Genomic DNA, 20,788 nt, shown 5'->3' on the forward strand with positions numbered 1-20,788 from the left:
GGAGACATGTTTCAAGTATTGACTAAAAACATATGTACCTGTAGGCAAACAGACTGCCTGGCTGTGCTGGCTGAGGCCTAGTTTTACATAGAATGATAGATATATGTAAGTTTTACTGATTTATTATTGTGTTCAGGTACGTTTTAGTCCCGTTGCCTTTGTCAACATTTTAGTTTAGCTCTATTTACTGTGTATTGCATTTACACATGAACACACAGAAGTCTGTAAGAAATCTCTTTTATTAAAAACACATCTTTCACAGTGCATTGGAAAATAGATGCAAATATAAAAGGGGGCAAAAAGGGACAAAAATTTAAGAAGCCAATCAAGAACTGACTAAGATGATTATTTTTTCTTACTATGAAATGTTAATACTGTATAGACTATCAGAAACAGTAGCATGACATGTGTTGAGACAAAACATATAAGTGCAGAAATTGAATGCTGTGATGAGTGAATGTATTTTACATGCATGGACTTGAAAGCTGTATGTCCCAACGCTACATCTACCTGCTGACATACAAGGTTTACTGAAGTGACACACCGAGCCTGATACAAGACAGTAGGTGAAAGGTGACAAACAACAGTGTCACATTAAAACTATCCCAGTATTCAGCTACATTAAATCTGACAGGTTACAGAAAATGTACTAAGCCTTAGTCTCTGTTTCACTTGCTTGTTCAGCAAGAGTTCCAAAAAGTATAATACTGTATTGAAAGTATAACTATATGAGTTGAAACCAGTTTTGAGTAATCACTCACACCATTTTTTTTGTATCTTTGCATAAAGGAACCATTAGTAGTCACACTAATGTCACACCACTGCAGTCCATTTGTGCATAAATAGGACCATGAAAAGACCATGACAAACTATGTAAGCAGTAATAATGAATTCCTTACTTTGAAAGGGAGCTCGCACAATAGTCTTGTCCGTATATTGTTACTACAACAAAGAAGTGTTCAAGTCTGCTCAGTAAAGTGACTTCAATATGATGCCCATGATACAAAAAATAGAACAATTTCTTCAACAATTGTTAATATTTTGTCCTGTTTTTGTTTTTTTTTTCAGATTCCATAGCGGGTCAGAAGTGCCTTAGATAATCCCAGGAGTGGACATTTATAACCTTCGCAGCAAATTGCACTTCTAAGGCACAGTTTTTTGACAGATTAAATTCATTAAACCCAGTACTGGTTGTTTTTAAGAGTTGGAGTAGGGGACCTAGATCCTACAGGGGTCTTAAATCCTGTAGTGATAGCTGGTAGTCTATTACCACAAGTTACGTTACCTATTTCATGGCTCTTATCACCTCTAGTATTTCCATCCCCATCTGTCATTTCAGCTTCAAATGGCCCCCAGAAGGTTATCCCAGGGGCCAGACTTCTTCTTCTGGGACTTAGGGGTACCCTTGGTGAGGTAGGACAGCTTGCAGGTCCAAGTGGGGTGACCACCACAGAGGGCATAGCCAGGCTCCGCTCTGGCCGGCCAAGGTAAGGGCTGCCCTCAGGGGGTAATGGTAGTGCAGCGAGCTCCTGGATGAGCTGCAGCCGGGCCTGTTTCTCCTTGCGATGGCGAAAGACCAGAATCAAAACCACGAGAATAACGATGAGGAGCAAACAGGCCAGCAGTGGTAGGATAATGAGGAGGGGGTCGGAGGCAGGCTGAGGGAGGACCTCAACATGAACTGGGTGGATGTCAGGAGGGCTCACCAGATCGTGTTTAATCGGGACTAATGGAGTGTGGAGTTGTGGTGTGTGGCTGTCCCCCCCACCAGCTCCCTCTGCACCAGTCCCGGATCTTCCTGCATGACTCCCACTACGTGTGTGGTTCCCCCAGTGGTTGTGATGCCTCAGCTTGTGTTGTGTCCTGTTGTGGTTCTTTTGGGACAAAATATGAGGGTGTAAACTCGTACCAAACTGACTCTGTGTTGTGGATCCCACTCTTACCTCTCCTCTACCTCCTCCAGCAGTAGTCCTATTATGTGCAGGCAGACGAGCTGTAGTGTGTTGATGGCTGCCACCGTCTGCTTTATTTGAACCACCTGGACCATGATTCATCTGGTGGTGTGGTAAGATGGTGAAGTGAAGCTCACCCTTTGCTGGTTGGACATTTCCAGCCTTCAGCAGGAAGATGAAAGAATCATTGAGAGGTCTTGCAGGGGTGTGACCTTGAGCTGTTGTGAGGGTTGATTTGTTATCATGGCTGTTGCTGTCACTGAGAGTTTCTTTGATGGCAACTCGTCCTTGAACCACATCTCTGAATGTAAATGACTTCAGGACCTCTGATGGTTGGTTGGGGTCATAGGTCATCTGCATACAGGCACACACACGCATTGACACACAGTGGAGGAGAGTGAACTGAAGTTAGTGTACTAACTAATGTGTTAGCACATTATGGCGTCACTAGTGGGCGTGGTTATGGTCGGTTACAAAGCACACTTCTGATACCTCCACACCCATCAGTGTTTTTGGTCATGTTAGAGCTGCAACAGAGTTGAAACTATCAACTAGAGAGAGTTGTGAAACCTGGATTTTCTGCCAGGTACTGAAATACCTGGCACTGAAAGTAATGTAGGACAGGCCTGGCAAACAGCAAGGCCTCATAAGTAAAACCATATAAAAACAACATAAATACTCAAATCTTATCAAAAGATTACAACAGGTTTACCTTGACTAGTTTTCCATGTTTTGGCGGAGACAGAACCTCAAACACCGGGTTGGCTCGGCTGATTCTTGCCAGCTCAGAAGCATCGATCATGGCTTTCCCCAGTTTCACAGCAATACCGCTGGGTACTCTGACTGGCTCCCTCAGGTAGATCAGAGGCTGCACAGTCACCTTCACTGTTTGTGCTGTTATATTTCCAAAGTCAACACTTGGTGAGGAAGCAGACGCTGAGATTTGGAAACTGTCCTCTGATTCGCTGAGATCAGTCATGTGATAGACAACCCGGCCGAACTGCAGGTCCTCATGACAGAACCATGTAACCTCCTGGTCGTTAATAGCGATGCGTCCATGGTGAGGGTGTGTGGTGACTGTGTAGGTGATGTTGGCCTGACTGCGACCATTGGTTTGAGCTGCCAGCTGGCTGGTTGTCAGGACCACAGCAGTCCTGCCTTGAACCAATGAAAGCCCAGTATTGTTCACCATGGATACAGAGGGTTTGATCACCTCCAAACTAAACAGTTTGTAGAGTGGACGGTGATGGCCATCAGTTACATTAAAGTACAAAACTCCTGTTGTGGCCTCACCCTGATGCATGAGAAGAAAGATAAAAGAAACAGCACACAACTACAGTCAATTTGACAGAAATAGGACATGGTGATGAATATCAGAATATATACATATCTCAGGCAGGTTTTAAATCCCTGAAAGTTCATTTCCACATCAAACTGAAATGGACAGAAATCGATGGCAACCTCAATGTCAAAACTAGTGTCTAGCTTTGATGTATGTGGGCAATAATACAGGGAGGAAACAAAAAGTAGATTTTAAATCCCATCCATGTTATGTTAAATGTTATGTTAAACATTTCTGTCATTCAGTCATTGTCATCAGAGTAAGAAGATGCTATAAAATGCAATATATGGAGCAAGGTCTTCACCTGTTGTATAAAGTGCAGTCGGCCATGGTTGACATCATACTGGGTGAAGGATGTTACTGGCTCCGGTCTCTCCCCCAGTGTGAGGTAGCCATTGTTGGGCTTTCTGATCACAAGGTAGTGCAGCTCCTCTGGAGGAGTGTCATGATCCTCAACCTGAACATGTAGATTAAAGGATTGTAAAAATACTTTCACCCAAAATTAATATTAATTTTCAAATTTTGCTGTTACTAATTTAATGGAACGCAGAACAAGAAATTGTCAGAGTTAGTGAGTAGCAGACCTTCACCTGATCCCTAAACACTGGCTCACCTGCAGACTGTCTGGTCCAAGTATGACTCTCTCTCCAACTACAACCTTCATACTCGGGGCTCTGCTTCTGATGAGTGGTGGCTGGTCATTGACTGGTGTCACTGTGATGTTGAACTCCTCCATCACCTCCAGGCCGTCTTTCATGAGGTGACGAGAAACCATGTCTGATGAAAAAGAGTAAGATGAGGCTGAATAGAGAGGAGAGAAGGAGGAGGAATCAGAGGAAAAAATAGGTGCGAAAGATGAGGAGGAAGAGGAGGGATCCAAAGGAGCCACCCAGGCCTGGAAAGTGAAGCTGTCACTCTTTGTCTCTGAGTCATCATGGACGTATGTGACGCCAAACTTGTTCAGTGTGTTCTGGGAGAAATCCGCTTCCTTTCTGAGGAAAGATAATCATAAGCCATATGTAATATTTGCTTCATATCTACAAGGATGTCTTTGAAGCATAAAACAGCAAAACAAATAAAACATGACCCAAGAAGTAAATTTAAATACATGAAAATACAAAATATTATTGCTTGTAACAATGATAATTAAAAAAGCAGATGATACATAGGCTAAGTAACTTTTTTTGTGTGTGTAGATTTGCTGTGACCCTTTTGATTATAGTGTTGAGACAACAGGAAAGGGGCCTAGCACCTGGTGAGATCGTCCTCTTGTATAGACAGAGTCCCGTGACACGGCAGAGAAATCACACGGTAAAGGATGTGGTGGTCCTTCCGGTGGAGCTGTGGAACCTTCTCCAGGAGATTGGAGGCATCAAGTTTGGACTTGTCAATCGTCACCCTGCCTCCCTCTGCCACCACAGCACCTGAATGACATAAACACACAGCGTGTTTGTTCCTATAAAACCTACATTCCTCTGCTACTGCTGTTCTCACACGTAAGAATACTGAGATTCTGAGTCAACAGCACCTGCGTTGTTCAGTAGTCTGGTCTTGTGTTGAGAGTGATGGTCATTGGCCTGGTAGGAGATTAGGATAGTGAAGGTGTGTGGAGGAAGGGAAGCAGGAGGACAGGACACGGTGAAAGCGAAAGAGTCTGTAGCAGACCACCCCACTGACTCTGGCTTGTTCTGATCATACAGGATAACTCCATCATTCACCTGAGAGAAAGTGAGATTAAAAACAATCAGATGGTGACTCATTTTATTGGAGAAGAAAACAAAAACAATTTGCCAATGGTGTAAATATTATTCTAAATGTCCATATTGTAACGGATGCTGTGCATATGGACATGATATAGGCCTACTGCAGCATGTGCCTCATACCATGCTTTGTGTAAACATGGAAATGTGTCCTGTAGAGTTGTCTGGCATTCGTTGGACCAGACGGCCAAGCTTAGGATGAACAGTCACTGCAAACACCACTGAGTGGTTTCTTCTGATGTCATTAAGGTTGGATATGACCTGAAGCTCCTGTGCAGAGATGGGTGTCACAGAGCCTTGAGGGGGAACAAAGACATGGTCAGAGAGAGGATAAGCTCACAAGAACTGGACCCTGGTATCTGTAGATATCTACATACCTCCAAACTACTGCAAAACATGAATGCAGCATAACTGAAATTAATGGGTGCATAGCCAAATAAGTGTGTTTATGGTGAAGTATGTCGCCCTCCAGGAATGATTTTCCAGACCTGGCCAGTCAGAAACAAATAACTCTTTTGAGCTGTAACTGTTTTTAACTTGGGGCAATTGTGTGAGATGCTTCAACCACAGAGCACTGGCATAAAGAGACTTTCGACTCGCATTGTCTAGGCTTCACTCTATATGTTTTTGACACAAAATGAATAGTTTCCATGGACTACTAAAGCACTGAACATTTCTTCAGGTATAAAGTTTAGGTTTTTACGACCTTCAAGTAACGCACCACAATTAAGCTAACGTTAGCAAAGTTAGCGTTAGCATTCCGTCAATGTCACCGCTGAGCTGTGGCTAATGTCAGGTATGTTTGGCTGCTATTAGACCTTTTATCTTTGTAACCCACCGTAGTTTAACGCTGTTGCACTCGGTGAGTATTTGCTGTGTTGATTCGTTAGCAATTTAAATCAATCATTCAGCATTAACCCACACTATTGCAAAACGAAAAGTCACGTTAAAGCTAAGCTAGTTAGCAGTTTTCCCCATATAAGCTCTATAAAGGTACAATCCCACTAAATCTTTGTTCATTGTTTAAATTAGAGGTCAGGTAAGTAGCTAACATCTAAGTAAGACTTGGACTTCTTGAGTTGTGTGTTTTTGTAAAAACAAATAGCAAAACCTTAGCAATATCGTATGGTATTGTGCATGTTATGCATCAGACAGATAGATAGATAGTTACTTTATTCATGGAATTCAGGACTACACACTATGTAGCTAGTCCTCTTGGGAGAAAGCAGTATGATTTTTATAATCCACATATCTCAGTTTAAACTGGTATGCACAAATGGCAGAAGGGCAATACTACTATAAATTTTACTCATAATAAATAAGTCTGTGTTCCACCAAATGTTACTTTTTCTGAGGACATTGATCCCACCTGTGACTTATGATCCATAACTAGACAAAAACATGACATCTTGGTCTACAGGAGTCTTCATCAGAAAGAAACAAATAACATATCTGACATACTTTAACTGCATTAATAAATTTGATTTGATTGTCCTATACAAAATTATGACTTGTCCGTAGTCATTTTATTTTCACATCTTTATCACAAGTCCTATATGTGTTGTGCTCCTGGTTATCAAAATATTGCCTTCACTTATTGACCTTGACTAGAAAAACTACTGATAAGTTTGTTAGCTGCTTTATTCTTACATAAAGCAGCACAATGAGTCTGGCTCTGACTTGGCACAAAGGTGCTGTAATCAGTTTATAGTGGAAACACAATGGAGTTACCTAACGCTCAGACTAGTAATGCCACCCAGTGCCATTCTTATATAATTGCACTATATTCGGAAAGCTTTCTACTTTAGGTTTCAGTTGATAAATAATTAACCGTTTGGTTAAGCAACAAACTATACACTTTGTTCACTAAATATTCTCATGACCCTGGAAGACTTCCAGATAAAGAAGTGACAGAAAAATACACAGTGTCCTTGTTTCTAGACATTTTCCATGCCTGCAGTGTTCTGTTGTAGCTGAGTGAGTTGTTGTACCTGGGTAGACCTTAAGAGGATGGTTTCTCTGCAGGGAGAGGACCAGGGAGCGGGCGGTTGTGCTGAAGATCTGACGAGGGGAAAAGTTGATACCATCGTTCACCTGGAAGTGAAATCCACCAGATAGTGCACCTACACATGAGGATGGCCAGCAAAGAGTGAGTCATTCTTTTCATTCATCTGTTCTTTTTTACTTTAGATGCATCTTTTACACCAGAGATTCAGAAAAATAAAAAAAAGTGACAAAAATGCTAAAAAGCACGATGTTAGGTAAATTCTTTTTAACCAATAGACTCAGAGGACGAACTTCGGTAAGATTATATAGAAGTTTTACTTGCAAGGAGTAACAGTCACACAGCACCTTGGTACAGCATGAGGGTCATTGGCTGCTTGCAGCCCAACACATCAGTTTTCATGGTAACACAAAAAGAGAGGTGATTTCCCACAGAAAGACATCTGGGCCCTTATCAAATAGTGAAGGTTGGTGCAAACTGTTCTCACTGAGAGCAAAAATTATATTTCCACAATACACAATAGGCCCTATTCAGAAGATGTGTCAGTTATACTAAAGTAAGGTGGATTAGGTCACTTGAGGGTAAACATTTTAATTTCTCTAACACACGGCTTGCTCCTTCATCTAATCTGACCTATTTCTGGTTTGCTCACCACTGTGCACAAACACCAGTTGTCCACTTTGTATGTGACTCTGGGTGAAGTTCAGGATGTGTCTGGAGGGGGCGCTCTTCAGAACCAGGTGGCCATTACTGGGTGGAGTGACAATGAACTCAAGTCCTTCAGGTGGCGTGTCAGAGTCCTCTGCACTAAGATCATCTGTGGTTATTTCTGTCACTGAACCCACCCACACCTGAGGAAACAAGAGGGAAGATGGAAAGAAAGGACAAGAATACTGTTAGAAGTGCAGATCAAGCTACTGTAACCCACAAGCTTACCACCATCTCTAAGGTGTAATAATTCACACATTATATTTTGTTTGTTTAATCTGTACACAAACAGAAATGTACTGTAAATGTCATATATGGCATATTTATGCTGAATCTGATACGTTCTGACTTTTAAAATAAAGACAAAAGTCTGTCTTCACCCAGAAAAGGTGATGCAGTCAGACTGATTCATTTGTTTTTGAAAATAATTATCATTCCTACTTCCTATGTGTCCTACTATATCACCAGTGCCCACCTTTAAACCCTGGTTGGTTGTAACAACAGGAGTCTCATCATTGACTGGAGTGATGTTGATGTGAAAAGTGCAGGGCAGACTGTGCTTTGTGATTTCTGTCTGATTGGCCACAATGGTGAAGTTGTCTCTCTGTGTGTCACTGCCATCGTGGATATAGGATATGTACTCACGTTCCACCTGGAAACAAATTGTTTGCCATATAGAAAATTGGTTGATTGTTTTCCACCGTGCCATATATCATCATGTGTGGTTTAGATGTGTGTGTGTGATCCATCAAACCTCAGTATGTGTGAAAGCAGTGATCGGCATTCCTGGGATTCGACTGTGCTCCAAATGTCCGTGCCGTGGTGGAATGGTGACTTGGTACAGGAAGTTCATGCCTGAGAAATGGTGACTGGTGACCTTAATGATGTCAGAGGTCAGGGGCATGGATGACCCCTCATCGAGCGTTAAATTAGATACCTACATGAAGAAATGGAAGAATGTAATTCGTTGGTTGGTCTTGGTAACTCGACTAAAGTCGATGCCTATTCTACATAATCCTTTCATCCTTTCTCATGTAATTCTTTCTTTTTCTGAGGTTCATCTAACATCTATATATATATATACTGTACCTGTAGAGGGAGCAGGAGAGGAACAATATCAATCTCCAGTCTGATAGGGCCGACCTTTGTGACCCCATTGGTTGCCTCCAACAGAACAGAGTCGTTGGTGCTTCCTGTAATCTGCTGATGATAAATGATTACTCCCTGGTTAAGGTCCTTTTGAGTAAAGGAGGTTAATTGCTGTTCTCTGGTGCCCTATGGAGAGAAACAGAGCAAATAAACCAGAGCCTACAGGGCTATTTGAGTTTAGAGTCAATAACCTCAGCTCTCATTAAGCCAGTTTCCACCATCAGCATGTATAGCAACTGTTTTAGCAAAAATACTCAGGTAAACCCACAGATACCTTTAAAGTTGGCTGTGATTGATATATGAGTTGATTTTCTCCACTATTGTTTCGGTGCTTGTCGACGGGAAAGAACCTCTGAAGAAGGCCCAGGCTGGGAGGACTTTGGACAGTAAAAACTATGTCTGTCGGCTGACTGTCCTCATGGACCACCTAATGAAAATATAAGTACATATTTGCAAATATAATGGTAATGTGCCAAGTTTATTAATACAATTCTCATTATTAACCTTCAAGATAATGCAATATCTGTTAAATTGAGAACTGATACATATATAAATATCTACAAACTAGCTACAATATGATCAAAGATAAAAAATTAACTTTAAAACACTGGGTAGTCACAGATATGAGTATTTTATGAGCGAGAAAGACTGCAATGTAAGTTTTGAAAGTCTAGATATCTCACAGTCTGTTAAGTAATGAGTTACAGTTTACAGTTTTGTAATTGTTGACTTACCTCTAAGTGTTCCCTCCCTATGGAAACATTTTGTCCCTCAGCCACAACCACTGGATGGTTGCTTATGACCGTAGGTGGCCTCTGATGACTCTCTAAGAAGATTTTAATAGACACCCCAATGTCCAGATGCACCGCCCTCCTCCCCTTGTCCAGTTGACTCTCTGTGCTCTTCTCCTTTGCTCTTGCTGTCACATTGAACCCATCTGACAATTCATGACTGCCATCATGGTGATACACCAAGCGGCCTGCCACCAAATCCTGCTGGCTGAATATTGAAATTGCATCTGTTTCTGTTACAGTGGCACGATCTCCATCATTAAAGCAGAGTACACCGTGCTTAGGTGTAATGAAGACCTCAAACTTCACTTCCTCTGGGTCTCGGATGTCGAGGTTGCTGGAGACACTGAGGTTAGCAGAGGTCAGTGTCGTGATCCCACCTCGTTGTACCACGAGGCCTGTGTTGTTTTCCACGTTAAGGTAAGGATCATGGGCCATCACCTGTTACACAAAGAAAGAATATAATTACAGCAGCAGCCATTTACTGTAATGTAACAAGCTGTCTGTACTATTTTTATATTAACGATTGACAATTAGCCCCTTGCAGAACGCTGGCATTTACAGCAATGCTTAGTTTTCAAGAAAAATGTGAATAAAAGAATAACACTATAAAATACATCAGGTATAAAAACATATACATAATATGTATGTAGTATGTAAAGTACATAATCACCTCCAGCAGTGTGGAAACATAATGTTTCCCATCAGATACAAAAAGCACAAAACGACCGAAACTCACTCCTTTGTGGACAAACAACACCTTTTTCTGAGCGGAGAGAAGGAAGAGGTTAGTCAAATAAGTGGGGAAAACACATCAGAATGCAGCATGCTTTAAAAAATGACTAATACTAGTATTAGTTTACACATATATTACACATCTAAAAGTATCTGATATAGAAGATTCAAAGTGCCTTAAAACAAATCAAATAAGGAAATACAGTGAAATACAATACATATTACTGTATGTAATCCCTTTTTATGTCTAAACAATGTTGTATGTGTAGAAAATCGTTGTTTTCTGTGTTGTGATTTGATTTTAATGCCTCATGGCAAATTCATGTCATAAGTGGAGAACATTTTAATTAAAGTAGAAATCTTTTTAGTTGAGATATAGTAAATGCAAACATAAAAAAACGCCTTCAACGACATCTGTTGTATTTCACTTAATTTTCCTCTATATAAGGATTTTAAATCTCCCACAGTCTAGATGTCAAAGGCACAGTATTTGTTGTTTAAGGTGTAAGTATGCTTCAAACAAAATGCTTGCCATTTCTTCGGATCTTCTCTCTTTATACCTTTTCAAAACTGAAACTGGGGACCTGCATTATAACTGTCGGTTTGACATAAGTTGTACTAACCTGCTCGAGGTCCCGCTGTGTGAACTCATACAGCTTGTGATTAGGATCATCAGCCAGCACCAGTTCGCCCATGGGAATCCCTCTCCGTGTGTACACTAACCAACTGTCCTCAAAGTCTGAGTCATCATCCCGGAAACAAAGGTCATTCAAAGTCACCAACCTCTGGCCATTGCGAGCCACATGGAAAACTTTATCAACAACCCTGACAGGTCTCCGATCATTGACGAGTTGTACAGAGATATTAAAGGTGTGCTCGGATATGTTTTTATCCTTCTTTTTGTTGTGTTTAGGTGGTTTATACACCATGATTTGAAATGTAAAAGAATCCTGCTTGGTCTCACTGTCATCATGAACATACATTATTCTCTCCTCCATGATATCCCTGTTTCTGAAAGTTACAATGTTGTCATTAATGAAAGTTGAGTTGGAGAGATTAATCCTTCTTATCTGCCCATGCCTGGGGCTCACTGTAATGCTGTACTGGACCTCATGGTTACTTGATGTGTGAGTGAAAAGGATGTCTTTAGTGATGACTTTACTCCCTCCTTCCAGAATTGCAAGGCCTTTGTTTACAATGGTGATGACTGATGACTCAGTTTTGATGTTAATTCTGAAGTCATAGCTTGTTGAGCTGGCATGTGTCGAAAACACCTGAAAGCTAAATGTGTCTCTCGTGTCATCATGCATCCCATTGACCAACTCGTACTTCACCAAGGCATCTGTGATATTCTTCTGACTGAACGATGCATTATTTTGTAGAGCTTTGTTGTTGAAGAATAGCCGACCCTTCTTTGGTAATGTTAGGAGCCTGAAGTAAAGATTACTTTCACTGAGTTTAGCACCCTTAGAAATCACATGGAGGTGCTCGGGAGTGATGACAGCCATTTGAACACCATTGAGCTCCATCTTGCTGCGTGTGATCTTGAAGTGGAGCCAGTGTACCGTGATGAGGAAAACAACCTCCTCAGTTGCAAAGGAGCCAATGGTAATTTTACATTTGAGCTGATCAGTGACGTTCTGAGTCTGAAGGCCATAGTAAGTGCTCAGGTATCGAATCCGATCTTTTTGTAGATGTTTCTGTGAGAAGGAAGTTGTTGGTTTCCACTCACCACTTGAGTGCAACCGCTGGAGCTCACCATATTGTGGCAACTCTATGACTTCATAGCGGATTTCCACTGCGTGATCAGCTACATTAAGTTGTACTGCAAGGTGACTGGTGGTGATCACGGAAGCCTCACCTTGGTTCACCTCCAGTCCGGTATTATTTGCTAGTTTGTGTTTGAGTGGCACTGCCATAATCCTCAAAACTACTGTGTTGCTCAACTGTGGAAGAGAGAGGGAACAAGTAATCACTGGTGGTCAAGATAAAAGGAGACAAAAGGACGGGAAACTGGAGAGGATGAAAGAGGAGACACGGAGAGAATGAGGGGATGAGATTAAATGGAGAAGCTTACCTTTTGGCCATCGCTAACCCTGAGAGCCAGTCTGGAGGTGGAGACCCCAGTGTGGACAAAGCTGATTTTACCCTCATCCAAATCATGCAAGGAGAACAAGTTAATGGCCCTGGAGGAAATATGCAACCCAGTTTACTTATACAGTCGCTTTCCTACTCTGGTTGATTTAATACTGTAAAAAGACACTAGAGGCCAGGGTTGACTACAGAACATCAAAGTAATCATACAGTTTGCTACCTTGTGTTCCAGTTTTGGAAAAACGCATTAGTGATAATACACATTGGTCACTCTTGATGTCCAAATCTCTTGAGCAGTAATAGGAAAGGTTGTTTTCCAATCGTACTACTCTTATATAAAGAAATGAATAACATTAGTATATTTAGCTACAAGAAAAAATGATAAATTTTGGCTTCAATGAGTCTTTGATCTGTCAAAACTTTTTCAGCCATCTTTTGTTTTCCAGACCAAGCCATCTTAATGACTTGTTCTAAGAAAATTCGTGAATTACTGTACAACCTCACAAACCATAACACCTACTTGCCAGGGTAATCCTGATGCTCAAGGTGTCCAGCCTCAGTGTTGAGGTTTCCAAGTGAGCTGAACACCAGTTCTGCAGGACTGCTGTCAGGGTCTGACACTCTCAGCATATTTGTTGTCAGCTGGGAATGTTGTTGGAGGTATAAATTTAGAATTTCTTATACTTAATTTTCAGAAAGACAAATATATGTCGACGTGGTGTTCTACTTTGCCTACCCGTTGTTTGGAATTCTCCAGAAGAGTGAAAAGGTTTCCCTCAGGCAAGCTTAGCACAGGGGCATCATTAACAGGACTGATGCTGATATCAAACCGGTGTAGCCGGTTTCCCTTAAGAAACACTGGAAGATCCTTCTTATTACTGGCGAAGACTGAAAACATGAAGAAGTCATTCTGGTCCTCTGACCCACTGTGAACATACATCACCCGGCCTTGCCATAGATCGAGCATACTGAAAGTTCTGTCCTTCTCCTCTGCCCCTATTGGTACAGTCCTTTCCTGCCCCTCATCCAGCATCTCATCAAGGTGTGCACTGAGATCCAATCTGAGCTGCCCATGGACTGGCTGCTCCTCAATGCAGAACATCAACTGGGATGGATGGATGCCCAGTTTTTGGAAATTCAAATTCACCTGGGAAGAAGTGCAAACAAGAACATACTTATGCATCAGTGCTGTCAACTACATAAGTTATTTTATTGATGTTTATGCATTGGAAACAAATGCTATTGTAATTAATAGTGAAAACAAAAAAAAAGAAACATAAGCAGGGAACAATCAGTCCTACCTTGATGTGTTTGGGCTCCAATGGTGCCCGGCCTCCCTCTGCTACCTCCAGCTTTTTCAGCAGCAAAAAGTTAGGGTTCCTCTTATTGTTGCTAATTGGTTGTGTAGTAGCAACATCAAATTCAGAATGATCTGTTTGCCTGATGGTTGTTACAGATGCTGGAGCCTGTCCAGTCTTACAACCCAAAGTTATGTCCTTAGTGACAGTGGCCTGAGCTAGGCCAGATCTTTGAGTGTTCACCCTTATTTCTCTGAGGCAACCCTTAAAGGAGCCGCCTCCTATAGATGAGGCCAAAAGCAACCCAGTCCGCCTTGCCTCTCCCCAAGCATGCTCATTGAGCCCTCCCAAATAAAGAGGCCCTTTAAGCTGGATAATCTGCAACTCTGCACTCAGGTTAGCCTTGATTAATTCCTTGTCTACCTTCAGCTGGACACTGTGAGGCAGCAACTGCAGCTGGATGGGGCACCATGTGTTCTTGCTCTGCAGATGTGTTAGAGACCGCAGCTCAATTTTACTCCCCTCTCCACTTCCTACTGTTGCCACCAAGTGCCCTTCTCTGATTGTTATTGCAACAAACCCACTTTGGTTGCGAGAGCTGTATAAGACCATGCCATCGTCTTCTCTTGCAGATGGTTGCAGTTCACACTCAAACATCCCTTCCTGTGCTGTTTCCCAGGTTGGAAGTGCGATAAAAGCTTTAGAGCTGAAAAAACTGACAGGATCTTCTGCTGTTGCAGAAAACTGTGGACTACAGCCCAGAGATACTTCATGGACAGTCTTGTATCCAGAATATGGCCTTAAGCTAGACAACAAATTATGTTCATTGAACACAACTTCATCTACACAACCTCTAAATCCAGGGGAAATGTTTAGAATATGAGAAAGGTTTAGCCTGGCTGCCCCACCAACAAAAAGCCCGTCCTCAATACTAAGTTCAACATCTGGTCCTGGCATGTGGAGGATGGTGTGAGAGTTTCGGTCCACCGTCATGGTGACATTATGGTGATTATGGGTCAGCTCAACGGAGTGCCATGCCAGGTCATTAAGATTAATGCCCTTTTCTGAGCATAGAGAACGCTCACCTGAGCCCAAATCCAGACGTACCTGAGAGGCAAGGATAGAAATACATGGCGAAAGGATCAGAAATATTAACCAAGAACCTTGAATATGTTTTAATTCTGTTACCAAAGACAAATTTTAATTTATAAATAGAAAAGAAAAAGAAAAACATTTCATATTTGTATAACAAAATACAGTTGTTAACTGTAGGTTTAAGATTTATCACAAAACGATAAACACCACCAAACTTTTTCATGAACAGTTTCCTTGCCATGTACTTGGTGTTTTCATTAAACTATTGTGGTCTTCTCTCCTAACCTTGGTCATGAAGGAACTTGTTCTGAAATGAAGCCAGTGCCAAAGGGTTTATTTTTTTTCCCTTCTGCAAGCAATCTGACACCAGGCTGTGTGTGTTCAGTCTTCTCTCTGGCACTACTCAGGATAGTAAATACCAATATATGTGAGCTAAAATGTCCCATGGAGGATTACAGTATTTCCTTGTTTTGAAGGTATGAGGCATTTCAATGTGAGAACCTCTAGACATGTTTTACTGTGACTGGTCCTTAGCCACATACTGTAACTAAAATCCAAAAGGTAAAAATGTAAGTTGATACATTTCATCTCATAAACTGTTCCATAAAATACACATCTCGATTCTGTCCACATATAAATTCCTGGCAGTCACTTTTGACACGTTTGCTGCAAACCTATAGTAACATGTGCCATAGCCTACCTGCAGGCAGCCAGAGATGAGTTCCAGCAGCAAGAAATCTCTGCGACCTGTTGCCAAAAACAGCAGCCCTGCCTCACTAGAGGTTCGAAATCGGATGTTGACCAGTGTCTGAACGGATGCTTCCACTGTTCGCAGGTGGATGTAGCCATCACCGTAAAATGACACTGCAAAAATTAAAAGAGATACATGAGTAGTAATAGCTTTACGATTTAAATGAAGTATTAAGTAAAGTACGGTTAAGTAAAAGTGTTGATTTGTACACCTTAATATGTATTGATTCAACACTTTGTAATATTTGAGGCAGTTGTTGTACAGGTTGTACATTGTTAGTTGTTCTGTAGTGTTAACTTCGTTTGTAACAGTATTTCATTTCCTGCTTTGGTATAAAGTGATATGAAACTGTGTGGGCACACTGCAATTGTTTTCAATGCAATGCAAAAATGATTAGTTTTTAAATGTATTTTCATTCCCAGTCTTGTCTGAGTCAAAAAATATTGGTATTACTACATTTAGTATCAATATTGAAACAAACGTTTGGTGACCAAAGCCATTCCTCCAGCATGTTCCATTAGTATGTCAATGTGGTGTCTACTCTGCACTTTATACCAGCTGTCTGAAGTCAATTAATGACAACTAATGCATTCTGGACTGGGTCATCCTGAAATGTTCCACTGCTAATTAGACAGGGTGACGCAAATTGGGCATTTAGTTGTACAAACATTGGTTGTGCTGCTCTCCAAACACAAACAGCTTTATTAATTAAAACATTATTAGCAACACATGCAACCAACTCAAGTGGAGAACCTATGTTCTAAGTATACATAAAAGGTGTTTCATTAATGAGAAGGCATTCATGAGGTTGTACCCTCATGCCAGATATCAGTGGAAGCCTCAAAGACTTTCTAGCAAATGTTAAAAGTGGTCTACAGTCATACTAGCTACTTCATAAAACTGTACTTAGGAATGTCTGTTTGGGCTAATATCAGCATGCTAACATGCTCACAATGACATACTGATGTTCACCAGGTGTAATGTTTGCCATAGTCATCTTATTTTAAAATAAGCATAATGGGGGGTGGTGTAGTGGTAGTGCGCCCGTCCATATGCGTAGGGGACGCCGGCCCCAAGCAGGCCATCATAGATTACCTGCATGTCTTCCCTTGCTCTCTCCCCTAATCTCCTGTCTTTCTCCACTGCCCAATCAAATAAAGGCAAGAACTGCCCAAAAATAACTAGCATATTGAATTGTCAGTGTTTTAGTGGCACTAAAGTTATTTGGAACATTTAAAATTGGTTGAGATATTTCATTCTGGACCAGTGATGCACTGATCGATGGCCCATCTCGCATTGCCATCCCTGCAACAAGGCAGCCTCTCTAGCATGATAGAAATGCATGAACCAATTTACTACATTTATAGTTATTCATTTGAAATGTTTTAGAGCCATGCACAAGTTATTTACAATTGATCAAAACAGTTTCATTATAGTATTTTATAATTTTATCTATATGTGATTACAGTAAACTTAGATATGAGGTCAATGTACCCACCATTCACATCTGTGAATTTAAAAAAAGTAAAGCAGTATTTATTTAAATTGATTTGACCTACAAAGCAGAATGTTGGAGCACTTTAAATGACAGTCCATTTGTGGAAACTGTAGCATGGCGAATAGAGGTCAGGGTAACATGTATGTGGTTTGAGATTGGCGGCACTAAAAATTGGACAGCTCTCTAAAATCAAACAGTACAGCAGTAAGGACTGGCAGCCTGACTGAAACCAGAACTGTAACCAACAAAGTATTTAACTCATTTAAATGAAAAAACAGATGCAACAAAACATGGAAAATGTTTCCATTCTACCAAAAAGAGCCAAATGGCAATAGTAAGAGAAGACATAAAATGACTTAGTTAAAAAAAAACAAACATAAAAGCCAATAATTTGTTACATCACAGTAAAGTCTGTTAGCATCCTGCAGGAAGACCAAAACCACTTAACACTGCAATAGGACTTGCAATGTTGTTTTTCTTGTAGATGTTTGACATTTTTTTGTAATTAGCATTACTATAAGTAATCTTGGTTAATACACAGATCTTTTATTATATACAAATAATCAATTTCTACATTTGTTTGTTTTAGTGTCATTCCAGCAATTGGTATGATTTGGTATAATGGTTGCCCTCAAAGACTAAAGTTTCTTATTGAGACTCTTATGATCTGTTATAAGAGAAGAGAAGTATAGGGTCAGCAGGCTGGCCCAGCATGCCACTCTCCATAAAGCCTATAAGCCACTACTCAGTACAACCCATGTGTGTCGATCTATCTCTAATCTCCCTCTGTATAGATAACAGCAAACAATGGATTATTAGTAATCCCTCCGCAGTCACAGAGGTACATCTTGATATGTATATAGACTTGCAACTGTCTGAGACATTACTGGTGGCAAAATATTTTTCCTGAACATGCAGAGATTTATCACCTCAAGAGGTGTTAATATTTCAATGAAAATTATTCGTAGTTGATCAGAATTACTGACTGAAAAGTTGTCCACTTAAAGAGATGATACAGAGTTTGGGGTGGCTGTTCAGAACTAAGTTGAGTAATAAATAACCCATGGTGTATGTGTGCATTTAGAACAGCAGATTTTACATTTGGAGATAAACTTACAGAGGTTTTGCTCTATGCACTGAAATGTTTTGTATGGAAGATCAATGTGCAATTCATATATGGTATGAATATATTAAGTTGTGCTTGTTTGGAACAAGGATTGCCACCAGAGGAAACCTTGTAAGCCAAAGTCTGAACAGTCTATAAGGGTATTTGGTCAGCAGTGTAACATCAGGTCTGCTCTGCATGAAATCAGTATCTGCCAGTATCACTTAAGATATAATCCAGTATTTAGCAGCATATTATTTTGCCTGCAGACAATTTTAGACTGGATTAAACAATAAGCTGCCAATGGTCACAACACATTTTAACTTAAAGGTTGTTCAAACAAAGATATTGCTAACACATGTACATATCCTGTGTCAATTTCCTTCATGGGAATAGAAAAAGAGGATGGAATTTACTTCAGGACAGTTACCACAGCATGTGTTTAATGTTCAAAGATAATATATAATGTTAAAAACAATATGTAGAGTGCTTCTACAGAGGAAACTTTTTTAAGGGTTGCCAGTACTACCTAGCTTTAATACATCAAATCAATAGTGACTTCTCTACCGGTTAGTTAGGGGAAAACATAATTTATTTCTCTCTCTTGCAGCACCTTACCTCCATAAACATGTCCTTTGGAAATCAGCAGGAGGAGAAACAGAACAGCCGCAGAACTCCCCATCATCAGTTAGACCCTTAAAATATAACTTGCATTTAGTTAAGAGCAACATGTGGCTGTTTAAATGTGCCATCCATCGCTTTCAATGTGCAGCACAAGTTCTGCATGCCGTTTTCGTGACTGACAACTTTCACAGCCTCTACTTGCTTTGCTGGCTTTGGATTACAGCTTTTGAAAAAATGTACCTGTGCCTGTGAGCTATGAGGTCAGGCTCCACCCTCTGATTGTCCTCTGGCTGTTGTAGTGCTCAGTACTGAATGTGAACACAAGGGGGAGGTGTCACAACACATACACAGACATTGAGATAGAACAAAAGTTCTGTGTGGAAAGGCTGCTGAAGATACAGATGAGACTGAGTGTGGAAGTATTTCTACACTGCTGAATGACAATGAGAACCAGGTTTCTGCGATTTCTGTCTTAGCAACATCAGCTCACCTGTCTTTAGTGGTAATACAACACATTTTCTGGTACTTAAATTGTCTTGTCAGATCATATCTCAGCTTTTGGGGGTGTGTGTGTCACTGTTAGTCAAGTGTCTTTGTCACCACCAGAGGTCACTACATCACCATCACTAAAGAGATTCTTGAGCTGGGCTGAATATTATAATGGTTACTATATGAACAAACAGTGACACTTCTGGGCCTCACTTTATGACCCATAGCATAAGTGATGTTTCATGAAGGACTTTAATGTTTAATTAATGTAATTACAGCCTTCTTACATTTAGGTCATGGACAAACATGCTTCATGAATGATGAATTGTAATAACTGATCATCTGACTGTTCTTCTAACAGCCTATATCTTTGGCTTATGTCTAAACACCTACAAATTGCATCCACCTCTGTTGTAATTTGTGTTACTAAGAAACATATATAAACAATCTACTTCCTGCTTTTGGCCCATTCATTTCCAATCTGTTAGAGGTGAGCTTTTTGTGTACTGCCACCAGGGGGCGCCATCATCATCTTCATATTAATGGTGACTGCATTGAAAAATAGCTTCTAAAGTGAAAGTACAGTTCATTTAATGATTTATGTAGGATGTCTGTAATTAGTTACTTTCTTTCCTATGCCAGTAAACAATCCACTAAGATGAATTGGAGGGAATTCAAGTAAATTTATTTGCAGAGCAGGATAGAAGAATTGGCTTCATCCTCCTTGACCCTTGACAGGAATAAACAGTGTAGACGATGGATGGATAGAAGAGAACAAAGAAGACAAAAGCAGAGAGGAATAATGAGAAGAGAAAGTGAGTTTTCAAAACAGATAAACCAGAGGAGAGAGTGGAATTAAAAAGGAATGAATGCTTAAAGGAGGGAAATGGCTGTTGGCTGATTGAGGTAAAGTGGAAGTTGGGATGTGATTGTTCAAAGTGCAGGACACACTCCCTGGTCTGTATCCTGATGCCTCCCAAACCACACCACCTTATGACCTTCATACTCACAAAAAAGCTACACGTTGAGAGAATTCGGTCCATTAAAATGAAAGAACACATGAGGGCTTTTATTCAGCTGCTGATTCAAATTTGGCTTGGCTCACTCACATAGACGAGAGGGAGCACTGTGTTTAGGGTTAGTTCCCAGGATTTTGAATAATAGACTCTGCAGTGTGGTTTCTCCAATGAAGAGGTCACACCCAAAAATGGGTCATGGTTAAGCTGGTAGCAGGTCCTGTCTTAACAAGAGTGGTGGTGTGTTTTTAATGAGCTTGGATCCCATGCTGAGAGGATTACCATCTCGTCTCTAAGGCTGGAAAAGACCTTAAAGCTAAACTAGCCCAACAGCCCAAAACAATGCTCACTGTATATTCAGTTCCAGTTTGTACGT

General features: G+C 40.7%; 1 protein-coding gene across 1 annotated transcript; it reads right to left on the reverse strand.

Moving 5' to 3' along the window:
• Positions 1–1,063: 1,063 nt before the first annotated feature.
• On the reverse strand, positions 1,064–18,965 carry LOC113124505 (chondroitin sulfate proteoglycan 4-like). The gene is made up of 22 exons (XM_026297438.1): positions 18,902–18,965; positions 15,630–15,793; positions 13,838–14,941; positions 13,273–13,683; positions 13,057–13,178; positions 12,520–12,628; positions 11,066–12,388; positions 10,381–10,473; positions 9,651–10,148; positions 9,191–9,343; positions 8,857–9,042; positions 8,522–8,704; positions 8,243–8,419; positions 7,712–7,910; positions 7,046–7,177; positions 5,178–5,350; positions 4,823–5,012; positions 4,547–4,718; positions 3,908–4,286; positions 3,599–3,751; positions 2,665–3,246; positions 1,064–2,306 (listed from the first exon to the last, which is right to left on the reverse strand). Exons 1-22 carry the CDS (start codon positions 18,963–18,965, stop codon positions 1,176–1,178), a joined length of 7,698 nt encoding a protein of 2,565 aa, XP_026153223.1. The 3' UTR covers positions 1,064–1,175.
• Between the last annotated feature and the right edge of the window lie 1,823 nt (positions 18,966–20,788).

The sequence above is a fragment of the Mastacembelus armatus genome, chromosome 12, assembly GCF_900324485.2.
Source record: "Mastacembelus armatus chromosome 12, fMasArm1.2, whole genome shotgun sequence".
In the NCBI taxonomy this organism is placed as follows: domain Eukaryota; kingdom Metazoa; phylum Chordata; class Actinopteri; order Synbranchiformes; family Mastacembelidae; genus Mastacembelus; species Mastacembelus armatus.

Coding starts and splice junctions, on each gene's coding strand:
- LOC113124505 (XM_026297438.1), bottom strand. CDS start 18,965: ATGGGGAGTTCTGCGGCTGTTCTGTTTCTCCTCCTGCTGATTTCCAAA. Junction 13,179..13,272: donor TGGAGAATTCCAAACAACGG/GTAGGCAAAGTA, acceptor CAACATTCCCAG/CTGACAACAAATATGCTGAG. Junction 3,247..3,598: donor GACTGCACTTTATACAACAG/GTGAAGACCTTG, acceptor CTCATGCATCAG/GGTGAGGCCACAACAGGAGT.